The 12,277-nt window shown below is 47.3% G+C and overlaps 1 protein-coding gene across 2 annotated transcripts in view; it reads right to left on the bottom strand.

The window, feature by feature from the left end:
* The window catches only part of zap70 (zeta chain of T cell receptor associated protein kinase 70), a 138,809-nt gene that overhangs the window by 2,827 nt on the left and 123,705 nt on the right, over positions 1–12,277 (bottom strand). For both annotated transcript variants that reach the window (XM_072482566.1, XM_072482565.1), the window contains 3 exons: positions 11,235–11,427; positions 9,054–9,194; positions 7,505–7,617 (listed from right to left, as the gene is read on the bottom strand). In XM_072482566.1, coding sequence (XP_072338667.1) covers positions 7,505–7,617; positions 9,054–9,194; positions 11,235–11,427 — 447 coding nt within the window. The remainder of the gene's footprint in view (positions 1–7,504; positions 7,618–9,053; positions 9,195–11,234; positions 11,428–12,277) is intronic.

Here is a 12,277-nt window from a genome sequence, read left to right on the forward strand (position 1 = left end):
GTTTAAAAGGGATATGGGGAACAGGTAGGGAGGTGAGATCAGGAAGAGACCAGCCATGATCTGATTGAAAGATGGAGCAGGCTCGAAGGGCTGAATTGCCTCCTACTGCTCCTAATTCATATGTTCCTGTGTTAAGCAACCCCTGACCCACAGTAATGTGATTGACTCGAACTGCCCTCTGAAATGGTTTATCAAGATAGTCTCTTCAAAGGCAATTTGAACTGGGCAGTAAATGTTAACCTTGCCAACGACGCCACACCCCTTGAAAGAATATAAAGGAAAATAATAATCATGGCAGGGTTGGAGGGGTACGTGGAAGGCTGCTGCTCCACAACTGTTCTCCAAAGGTAAAGAAACCTGCCCATTTTATCACTGTTATGTTCAGGGATTCTATAAAGTGACGGCAGACATGATAGAAAAGGGCATTTATTATCCACCTATTCATTATCAGCTTTTGAATAGTGAAGGATTGCTACACAATAAAAGCATTTTGGCTGCTATCTCTGTAACTCTGTGACAGGGGGCCTGGTGAAGAAGAGACAGTGAAGGGAGGTCTCCTTTGACATGCTCAGATAGGTGTAGTCTTGCATGTAAGCATAGTTTCTGGTGTCGCCTAGCTTATCTGTATTGTGCAGCACTGCTTTTTCTACACTACAACTTCATTGGCTATGTTATGAAATGAAAATCACTTATTGTCAAAAGTAGGCTTCAAATGAAGTTACAGTGAAAAGCCCCTAGTCGCCACATTCCGGCGCCTGTTTGGGGAGGCTGGTACGGGAATTGAACCGTGCTGCTGGCCTGCCTTGGTCTGCGTTCAAAGCCAGCAATTTAGCCCTGTGCTAAACCAGGAAAACAAAGGCAGTTTTGAAGAAACCAGGAAAACAAAGGCAGTTTTGAAGAAACCAGGAAAACAAAGGCAGTTTTGAAGAAACCAGGAAAACAAAGGCAGTTTTGAAGAAACCAGGAAAACAAAGGCAGTTTTGAAGAAATTAGATTTGCATTGATAAACCTTTGAAATAAGATATAGTTTTGAGTGTTTTTAATTTAATGGGCGGGATTCTCTCAGCCCAGGCCGGGCCAGAAAATCGGGCGGGAATCGCGCAACGCCGCACGGAAGCCGGTCTGCCGATTTTCCGGAGAGTGGAGAATCGGCGCCATTGGCGCCGGCGCGGTCGGCGCAGCGGCGGTCGGGCCTCCGAGCGGCCGAAAAAAAAATCCGAGTCCCGCTGGCGCCATCCACGTGTGGTCTTACCCGGCGGGACCTCGGTGTGCATCCATCCGGGAGCGGCCTGGTGGGGGGGAGGGGGGTCCGACCCCGAGGGGGGGGGGCCTCCGCTGTGGCCTGGCCCACGATCGGGGCCTACCAATCGGCGGGCCGACCTCTCAGACTGGGGGGCTCTTTTGCTCCACGCCGGGCCCTGTAGCCCTATGCCATGTTACGTCAGGCCGGTGTGGAGAAGGGAGCCACCGCATGCGCGCAATCGCGCCAGTCGCACTGCGCATGCGCAGACCCGTGGCGCACATTTGACGCCGGTCTCGGCAGCTGGAGCGGCGTGGGTCACTCCAGTGCCATGCTGACCCCCTGTAGGGGTCAGAATCGCTGCTCCTGGGGGCATGTTGACGCCGTCATGAAACGCGACGCCGTCATGAAACGCGAGGGCGTTTACGACGACGTCAACACTTAGCCTCAGGATCAGAGAATCCCGCCCAATGTTTCTGTGCCTGGGAAGGTAAGACCTATAGTTAGCTTCATGCTGGACAGAGGTGTTTGTATGTATAGAGTTGGTGATATTCCAACTATGTTTCTATTGTGCTTAGAGAAGGCTACGACATGAAGAATAAATAGGCCAGCAAAGTTATGTGGACATTACTTAGCAACGGAGACCTTGTAAGGAAGTGAAGCGTTTAAGTATTAGTTCAGTTAATGTGATGGCAGTGGAGATAGGTATAGAGTGAGAAGGTAGATCTCATAGCTCTGCTAGAATTAGTTGATTTATAAGGCTAGTGAAAGAACATTTCTCTCAGCTTTGCTGGGAAAAAAACTGTACCATGGAGTAATGGTTAGGAAAATAAGTGCAGAGATCTGAAGAGCAACTAGTTATGGAAACAAGAGAAATTTAAGAAATGTTTCTGAGAAATCTGAGGTTTAAGGTACGAGAACAGAAAACTGTTCAGTAAAGACAGAGAGAGTGGAGAAGAAGGCCGAGTCACCAGAAAGATAACTGAAGTGATTTTCAGCTTTGCTAGATTTTACTACAGTCTGTGGTTTATGAGTTGAAATAGCTATGGAAATTGTTGGCTGGATCTCAGAGTTGGTGTAAAAGCAGTTAAGACAAAGGTGCAAAATTCTGGACTGAATTCGCTGTTTCTAGTGGAGTAGAAGCTTGGGTTAAAAGAGTCATTTGGAAAACCAGGATTGTACTTTAGAATGCAAACTGCTAATGGACAGCATTATTATGTGAGAAGATTTTAAAGTGTGTTTTTGGTAGTGGAGTTTGGAAACTCTCATGTGATCATTATCTGGGGGGATTCTGAGAAGCAATCCACAGACACTAACTTGGGTTCAGAATGGAGTGTGTGTATTTGACCACAGTCATATTGTGTGCTGAAAAGGAGCTTTGTGTTATTGAGACCAAGATGTACTTTGTAATCCATGTTAATCTTTAAAGCTCTGCGTATTCGTTAAGCTAAGGGGGGAGTCAAGGAGTATTGAATTAGAATCCAATTTTTCCATGTTTAATAAATGGTTTTTTTCTTCTTGTCGTAACTATTCAGTGGTCCTGTGACTCTGTTCCTCCATGTTTTCTAAAAAAAAAGTGACGGTTTCCATTCTGGGATCTTCCCATCTAGTTATATGGAATCGTAAGAGTCATAAAATATTTTGAGACATCCGGAGCGTGTAAAAAGCTTGATACAAATGCAAGCATTTCTTTCTGTTAGGACGTTTAGAAAGCCAAAAGGGAGTCCTGTCCTGATCACTTTGCTGCAAGTTTAATTGTACTAGCAAATAAATAGGGGCTGGTTTAGCACAGTGGGCTAAACAGTTGGCTTGCATTGCAGAACAGTGCCAACAGCGAGGGTTCAATTCCCATACCGGCCTCCCCAAACAGGTGCTGGAATTTGGCGACTAGGGGCTTTTCACAATAACTTCATCGAAGCCTACTTGTGACAATAAGCGATTATTATTATAAATAACCATATTGTGGAGAAAGGCAGAGAATTACAGCTTAAATGAAGCTACTATAAAGGAGCCAAATATTAATGCAAAAGTAAAAGAAGTTTGCAATCAAATTTTGTAAGTTAGCTTGATGTAACAATCTTCATGCAGCTGGTCTGAACAAAGGACTGGAGAAAAACTGCAACACAGAGAGACTTGGAGATACTTGTCCACGAAACACAGAAAGCTAGCCCACATGTGCAGCAGATAATCAGGAAAGCTAATGGAATCTTGGCCCTTATTTCAAGGGCTATGGAGTTTAAGCATTGGCAAGGTTTGCTGGACCTGGACAAGGTAATGGTGAGACCACATCTGGAGTACTGTGAGCATTTTAGTCCCCTTATTTAAGGAAATACATTACTTCATTGGAGGCGGTTCAGAGAAGGTTGAGTGGTATAATGCCTGGTATGCCTCCTGAGCAAAGGTTAAACAGGTTGGGACTCTAATCATTGGATTTTAGAAGAATGAGAGGTGATCTCATTGAAACATATCGGGGGCGGGATTCTCTCAGCCCAGGGCTGGGCCACCGCCAATCGCGCCACGCCGCCCTGACGCGGGACGTGATTCTCCGCAGAGTGGAGAATTGGCACCATTGGCGCCGGCGTGGTCGGCGTGGCGCTGTTCGGGGGCCGCTCTACGCGGCACCTCCGCCGATTCTCGGCCCAGGATGGGCCGAGCGGCCGTAACAAAAAACCGCCGGAGCCATCCACGTGTAGTCTTACCCGGGGGGACCTCGGCATGGAAGGGTCCGACCCCGAGGGGGGCCTCCGCTGTGTCCTGGCCCGCGATCGGGGCCCACTGATCGCCAGGCTGGCCTCTCGAGCTGGGGGCTTCCTTTCTTCCGCGCCGGCCCCTGTACCCCTACGCCATGTTGCATCGAGGCCGGCGCTGAGAACGGTGCCACTGCGCATGCGCACGTTGGCGCCGGTGCCACTGTACATGCGCGTGCTGGCGCCGGTGCCACTGCACGTGCGCGGACCCCTCGGTGCCCAGTTGATGCCGGGATCGGCAGCTGGAGCAGCGTGGGTCGCTCCAGTGCCAGACTTGCTGATCCTGAGGCCACGTTGACGCCGTCGGGAAACGCAACGGCGTTTACGACGGCGTCAACACTTAGCCTCAGGATCAGAGAATCCGCCCAGGATTCTTAAGGGGCTTGACAGAGTAAATGCTGAGAGGATATTTCCCCTCATGGGAGAGTCTCGGACCAGAGGGCATAGTCTCAGAATAAAGGGGTGCCAATGTAAGACTGAGATGAGAAAGAATTTCTTCTCTCAGAGTGTTGTGAGTCTTTGGGACACCTTGACACAGAAAGCTGTGGGGGCAGAGCCCTTGTGCATATTTAAGGCTGAGAAAGTTGTGTGGTAAACCGCTGTTGCACCTATATTAGGTGATGTATGGTAGGACCTGCACTACAGGTACAACGGTAGTCCCTGCCTGCTGGCTCTGCCCAGTAGGCAGAGTATAAACATGTGTGTCCTCCGTACAGCACCCATTTTGCCAGCTACTGTGGGAGGCCTCACATCTTAGAGCAATAAAGCTTCAGTTGTATTCAACTCTCGTCTTTGTGCAATTGATCGTGCATCAAGTTGGATTCTTGATCAGTGAGGGAATCAAGGGTTACAGGAAAAGTGCAAGAAAGTGGTCATGAGGAATGTCGGATCAGCCATGATCCTGTTGAATGGCAGAGCAGGCTTGAGGGGCCAAATGGTCTACTCCTGTTCCTATTTTTATGGTCTTATTGTCTAACTTGTTATGTGCCGATTTCAAATGAGTGAAGCCAGCACTGAGGGCGCAGTATACCAAAAACACGTGCCAATTTTCAGGCTATTGAGAGTTCACTGACGAACACAACTTACTCCACAAGCTCCAAATATGCACCACTTCACCCCTGTCCCAAACCCCTGCAAATCTACTTTTACAATGAATTCTGCCCCTTAGTATTAGTAAACTACAAGAGGTGGGATGCAAGTCTTCACACACATAATCCTGCATGGCCTCCATTTCCAGTCGTAGATGGGTTCTAGAGCTCCTGTCAGGCCTCTGCTGATGGTGCCACATGTTTGTAAAATAAATCCAGGGGAAGTAAGGGGAAGCACTTTGATGCTTAATTCTGAGCTGTCGCTGTCAGTCGTGGTTTCCCATTGCCTTCCAGTCTCAGTGGCAGAGCGAGGAGGCAGGTCCCAAATCCACCTCAGCCGGAATGGGATTCAAACCTGGGCTTTTGGCCCTACGCTGGGCCACATGGCTGGCCATCTAGCCCATTGAGCTGACTACACTTTAATTGCTACGAACAGTCAAAGCAGTTAACTGAGTACAGTTCTTACAGATTGTGACGTTTCCTGTTCGAGCTGCATTGATGGCGGTGTCAAGCAGGGCATCAGAGGTATAGGGAAACCAATTACCATACCAACTGATATTTTGTATTGTTTTCTTTAGACAAATATAAGAATGTTTGATAATCAAGCAACTTATACCAGATGTTTGATACAGAATTTATATATGCTTTATTGAAACTTCTCTTTTGAAAATGTATTGAGATATTACACGTTTAGTATTTCTGCCACCACAAAACCACTTCTAAAAATAATTATCAAGAAACACGAGAGGCACAGCCATGTGATTCTTGAGTGTATGCATGCATTTAGCCACAGTCCACACCAACATAGTCCACTGTCGCACATTTACTAACACCTCATTTGGATGAGAAACATTGAAAAGTCTAACTGTGATCTTGGGCGGGATTCGCCGACCCTCCGCCGGGTCAGAGAATCGCCGGGGGCTGGCGTGAATCCCGCCCACACCATGTCCCGAAGTCTCCGCCACCAGAGATTCGGCGGGGGCGGGAATCGCGCCGCGCCGGTCTGCGGGGGCGGGAATCGCGCCGTGCCAACTCTGCGGCCCGCGATGGACCGAAGTCCCGCTGCCGGAATGCCTGTCCCGCCAGCGTGGATTAAACCACCTTTTGAACGGCGGGACAAGGTGGCGCGGGCGGGCTCCGGGGTCCTCGGGGAGGGCACGGGGCGACCTGGCCCCTTGGGGTGCCCCCACGGTGGCCTGGCCCGCGATCGGGGCCAACCGATCCGCGGGTGGGCCTGTGCCGTGGGGGCACTCTTTTTTTTCCGCCTTCGCTATGGTCTTCACTATGGCGGAGGCAGAAGAGACCCCCTCCCCTGCGCATGCGCGGGGATGACATTAGCAGTCATTGACACTCCCGCGCATGCGTGGACCCGCGTCGCCCGGCGAAGACCTTTCGGCCCCGGTTGGCGTGGCGCCAAAGGCCTTTCCCGCCAGCTGGTGGAGCGGAAACCACTCCGACGCGGGCCTAGCCCCTCAAGGTGAGGGTTTGGCCCCTAAAGGTGCGGAGACTTCTGCACCTTTAGGGCAGCCCGATGCCGGAGTGGTTCATGTCACTCCATCACGCCAGGACCCCCCGCACCACCGGGTAGGGGAGAATCCCGCCCCTTGCATGTGAACACATAAAAATCACACATACAGAAACGTAAGGATTTACTTTCTTTTAAAAAAAAGCTAAGTCAGGACTCGAGAAGGGCCCGATGACAGTGAGGCTAAATCAATATAGTTTTCAGGGGCTGCATGTGGTTAGCATTTCTGCTTCCTGGTGTGGAGGACCCGGGTTCGAATCCTGGCCCTGGGTCACTGTCCGTTTGAAGCTTGCACGTTTTCCCTGTGTCTCCGTGGGTCTTACCCCCACAACCTCAATAAGATGTGGAGGCTAGGTGAATTGGCCATGCTAAATTGCTCCTTAATTGGAAAAGAAGAATTGGGTGTTCTAAATATATATTAAAACACATAATAAATATATTTTTCACAATTCCTCCATTGTTTACTGATATGGTTGCGGATTGTTCAAAGTCTAAGAGAGGACATAACTTGGAGCTTCTTGACACTGCCTGAAATGTCTTCTGATGTCATGGCTCTGCAGGCTCCAGTTTCTGCTGAACTTAGTAAGAAACTGGAATCTCTGGACACTTTTATTCAAGTGAGGAGTGTAACATTGGTTTCATTTGTGGAGTAGCATGAATAGAAGGCTATGGTTTTGCTGTGCAATTTGCAACTTGCCGTATCTCATGTGCTGAGCATAAAAGAGATTTGTTGCTGATACCTCTGACCAGTGAAATAAAGATGTACTTTCTGTTATATGCTGAGATACTGAGAGATAGTGGTGCATTTTGTGTATTCCCACGATTATAGTCTGAGTTCAGACAGGAAGGGCAAGTGTTGATTAAAGGCTGAATACTGAATATCTAGAAATAGATTTGAACTCACTTGTAAATCCAACACTTTTTCATCAGTTCATACATTTCATCTGGACACTCAGCTGGACGTTCCAATCGACCTCCTTGCTCAATAAAACTAACAACTTCTGGGCCTTTCATTTTCTGTAAAGTAAAACAGATTCTCTTCTATTACTTGCAGGACTGACTAAAAATTGTCAGTCAGGTAACTGATGTGTTTGTGCAGCCGGGAGATTAATGGTGCATTCTAGATTATTTTCAGACTAATTAGTCTTGTCGGTCATTTACCCCCCGCCCTCACCCCCGCTACATTACAACAGGAACTATATTTCACTGTACTGGCTGTAGAGTGCTTTGAAACATCTGATAAGACCATAAGAGATAGGTTGAATGGCCTATTCCTGTTCCTATCAAGCCTAATCTGCCACTTAATAAGATGTTGGCTGATCCAACACTAAACCCACTTTACTGCTTTACCTCCGTAACCCTTAATTCCCCAACTAGAACCATAGAATCCCTACAGTGCAGAAGGAGGCCATTCAGCCGATCAAGTCTGCACTGACTCTCAGAAAGAGCACCCTACCTAGGCCCAGGGCCCCCACCCTAACCCTGTAACCCCACCTAACCTTTGGACACTAAGCGGCAATTTGGAATGGCCAATCCACCTAACCTGCACACCTTTGGACTGTGGGAGGAAACCAGAGCACCCGGAGGAAACCCGGATTAAAAAACTATCGATCGCAGCCCTGAAAAATGTTCAAGGACTTGATCGTGAAAGGTGCTGTCACAATATATAATTAATGTAAACAGACATCCACATAATTGCTTCCCACAGATATCTATCACTTGCTCAGCGGGCACTGACAGGCTGCTGTAACCTACATAACCCACAGCCCAGTAAAAGCAACTGCTCCCAGGACAGGAAGAACAAAGATTTAGAGGGATATGTGATGACATCACCAGACTACGATCTCAGTATCATAGATTATCATAGAATTTACAGTGCAGAAGGAGGCCATTCGGCCCATCGAGTCTGCACCAGCTCTTGGAAAGAGCACCCTACCCAAGGTTAACACCTCCACCCTATCCCCATCACCCAATAACCCCACCCAACACTAAGGGCAATTTTGGACACTAAGGGCAATTTATCATGGCCAATCCACCTAACCTGCACATCTTTGGACTGTGGGAGGAAACCGGAGCACCCGGAGGAAACCCACGCACACACGGGGAGGATGTGCAGACTCCGCACAGACAGTGACCCAAGCCGGAATCGAACCTGGGACCCTGGAGCTGTGAAGCAATTGTGCTACCCACAATGCTACCGTGCTGCCCTAATGAGTATCCTAAGGAGATTTCTAGCATCCCAGAATTAACATTAGATAATCATTTTCTAGTTATGCCTTTGAAGATAAATCCTGTTCAGTTTGTCCGAACTGTATTAATCTTGAAAAGTCCTTCATGGGAAAGGCATTAAACTACTCTGAAGAGTAGATTTAAACATGATCTAAGGTGAAGTAGAAGTAAGTGGCTATGATCACTGCCGCCCACAATAGCACAGAAACATGACAGGAGCTTACCTTATATGGTTTTTGCCCATAGGTCAACGCTTCCCACATAGTAATACCAAAGCTCCAGACATCAGCCTTGCTAGAAAACTTCCGGAAGTTTATACACTCTGGTGCGTACCACTTGACTGGCCATTTCCCAGCAGTTCGAGCCTGAGACCAAGCAAGAGTAAAATTTTCACAAGAGTCACAGAGTCATAGAGGTTTACAGCATGAAAACAGGCCTTAGGCCCAACTTGTCCATGCCGCCCAGCTTTTTACCACTAAGCCAGTCCTAATTGCCCGAATTTGGCCCATATCCCTCTAAACCCATCTTTCCCATATAACTGTCTAAATGCTTTTTAAAAGACCAAATTGTATCCTCCTCTACTACTGTCTCTGGCAGCTCGTTTCAGACACTCGCCACCCTCTGTGTGAAAAAAGTGCCCCTCTGGACCCTTTTGTATCTCTGTCCCCTCACCTTAAACCTATGCCCTTTAGTTTTAGACTCCCCTACCTTTGGGAAAAGATGTTGACTATCTACCTTATCTATGCCCCCCCTATGGGGCAGCACGGCGGTGCAGTGGTTAGCACTGCCACCTTGCGGCGCCGAGGTCTCAGGTTCGATCCCGACTCTGGGTCACTGTCCGTGAGGAATTTGCACATTCTCCCCGTACTTGCATGGGTTTTGCCCCCACAACCCAAAGATGTGCAGGCTAGGTGGATTGGCCACCCTAAAATTGCCCCTTAATTGGAAAAAAATAATTGGGTACTCTAAATTTCGAAAAAAAATCTGTGCCCCCCATTATTTTATAGACCTCTATAAGTTCACCCCTAAGCAAACCACCAAGTCCCGGTAGCATCCTAGTAAATCTTTTCTGCACTCTTTCTACTAAAAACTATTTAACAAATGCTCCCTCTATAACTCAATAATTTCAGTATATTGCGTGATGCTGTGAGTTACATAAGCCTAAAATGTTCCAGCTTCAATTAGGGTTACACGTTGATGAATAAGGGGGTGCAATTTGGATGTGATGCCTACCATTGACTTTTCATCTGAACTTCTCTTGCCCTACTGTTTCCCTGCTTCTCACATATAGATGGTGCTTGGGCAGTGCATATTTCCCTCCCATGCTCAACCAAAATGCTGCAAATACTGGAAATTCAAAATAAGAGTAAAATATATTGGAAACACTCAGTAATTCTGTCAGCATCTGTGGAGAGTGTAACAGAAATAGCAGAACAAAAATCTGATGAAAGGTCATGGACGTAAAACATTGGGCTGAATTTTACCTAGAGAGCCAAGGCCCCATCACCAGAGCGGGCAGTGCAAGGGAACGATATAGAGGATCATCAGCACCACCACAAGCAGTAACCAATGATGAGGCTTCAGCTGCATGGAGATTGGTTAAGTGGGGGTCTGGGGATACTGGGGAATGCAGGCAGGCACTGGTGTTGGGGGGGGGGGGGGGTCTCAGTGACTAGCGGCACCATTGACACAGGGGCAGCTAATGGGGGGTGGGGGGGGGGAAACCCTTGAGGTTCATGAAGTGCCCAAAAGGAGCATTTAAACAACCAATGGCCAAGGAACTATACCCCGACAGGGAGCAGGATTCTCCGTCACCAGTCCAGCTCGCTCCCGCTGCCAGCGAGGGTGGGAAATTTGGGGCTCAGCCAAATCTCCATTCACTGCAGCGGGCCGGAGAATCCTGTCGCCGTGAACCAAGGGAGAATCAAAGTTAAGATCATTTTTTTAAATCCCTTCACGGGATGTGGGCATCGCTGGCCAAGTCAGCATATCTTGTCCATACCTAATTACCCTTGAGATGGGTGCTGGCGTGCCCAATTCCTGAGGTACTGCAATCCATGCGGTGTAGGTACACCCACAAAAAGCTTTGAGAGAGGAGTGGAGAAAATTGGTCTAAAAGCTTTCTGTCAACTCGTCTTTATCTTGAGATAATTGCACACAGAAAGGAAGTTCTGTAACTTTTGATCAACCAGATAAAATCGTCCTGAGCTAATAAGATACAATATACAGAATACAGAATTTTATTTTTGTGCATGTTCACACATTAGGGTCCAGTGTGCGGCCTAGCTAGCAACCATGCTACATTGTGCCGTGTGACCTTTTCTGAGTTAAATTCAGCAGAATACTATCTGATTATTCAGCTCCAAATACTCTGAATATTTTAACTGGATTATCATGAAGTTTACCTTGTAGTAGCTATCGTCAGCACCAATTGCTTTGGACAACCCAAAATCACTGATCTTGGCATAATGCTGATTGACCAGCAGAACATTCCTGGCAGCAAGATCCCTGTGCACAAAGTGATTTTCCTCCAGGTACTTCATTCCGATAGAAACTTGGTGGAGTAATTCAACAACGTTTTCTATGGTTAACTGATCTCTGGCGAGAAAATGTGTCAGGAAAGATTGATTTTTGGATAATTTGCTCGCGATATTTTCCGGCAATAATAGATACTCGAAACGTACCTGAGACTAAATGCTATTTACTTCTTTTTATCCAATAGTGATACTAAATTGAGAATAGATCTATACACAAAAATGAACATCTTTTGTAAAGTCATGAAAAGACATGAGCAAAATAAAGACATCTATCTAATATTTGCAGAAATGTGCGATTGATCTTTTATTACAAAACGCTGCTCTTCAAAGAAAATTAACCTTGCCAATGGGCAGCACTGTGGATAGCGCAATTGCTTCACAGCTCCAGCGTCCCAGGTTCGATTCCGGCTTGGGTCACTGTCTGTGCGGAGTCTGCACATCCTCCCCGTGTGTGCGTGGGTTTCCTCCGGGTGCTCCGGTTTCCTCCCACAGTCCAAAGATGTGCAGGTTAGGTGGATTGGCCATGATAAATTGCCCTTAGTGTCCAAAATTGCCCTTAGTGTTGGGTGGGGTTACTGGGTTATGGGGATAGGGTGGAGGTGTTGACCTTAGGTAGGGTGCTCTTTCCAAGAGCCGGTGCAGACTCGATGGGCTGAATGGCCTCCTTCTGCACTGTAAATTCTATGATAATCTATGAATGATTGTGATGTCTATGTTAATCTGTGTATTGACACAATGTGGCAATCTGATGGGTTGGCGTAACATTGGAAACTTCCATTTTGTTGTGCAACATTACCACATGAACCTGGTTAGAGCAATATGGAGATGTTAGTATATTATACTTTATATGTTTTCAGGAAAAAAACAATAAAATGACAGCACCCAAAAAATATTTGAACCAGCTTCAAGCT

The sequence above is a fragment of the Scyliorhinus torazame genome, chromosome 18, assembly GCF_047496885.1.
Source record: "Scyliorhinus torazame isolate Kashiwa2021f chromosome 18, sScyTor2.1, whole genome shotgun sequence".
NCBI classification, from domain to species: domain Eukaryota; kingdom Metazoa; phylum Chordata; class Chondrichthyes; order Carcharhiniformes; family Scyliorhinidae; genus Scyliorhinus; species Scyliorhinus torazame.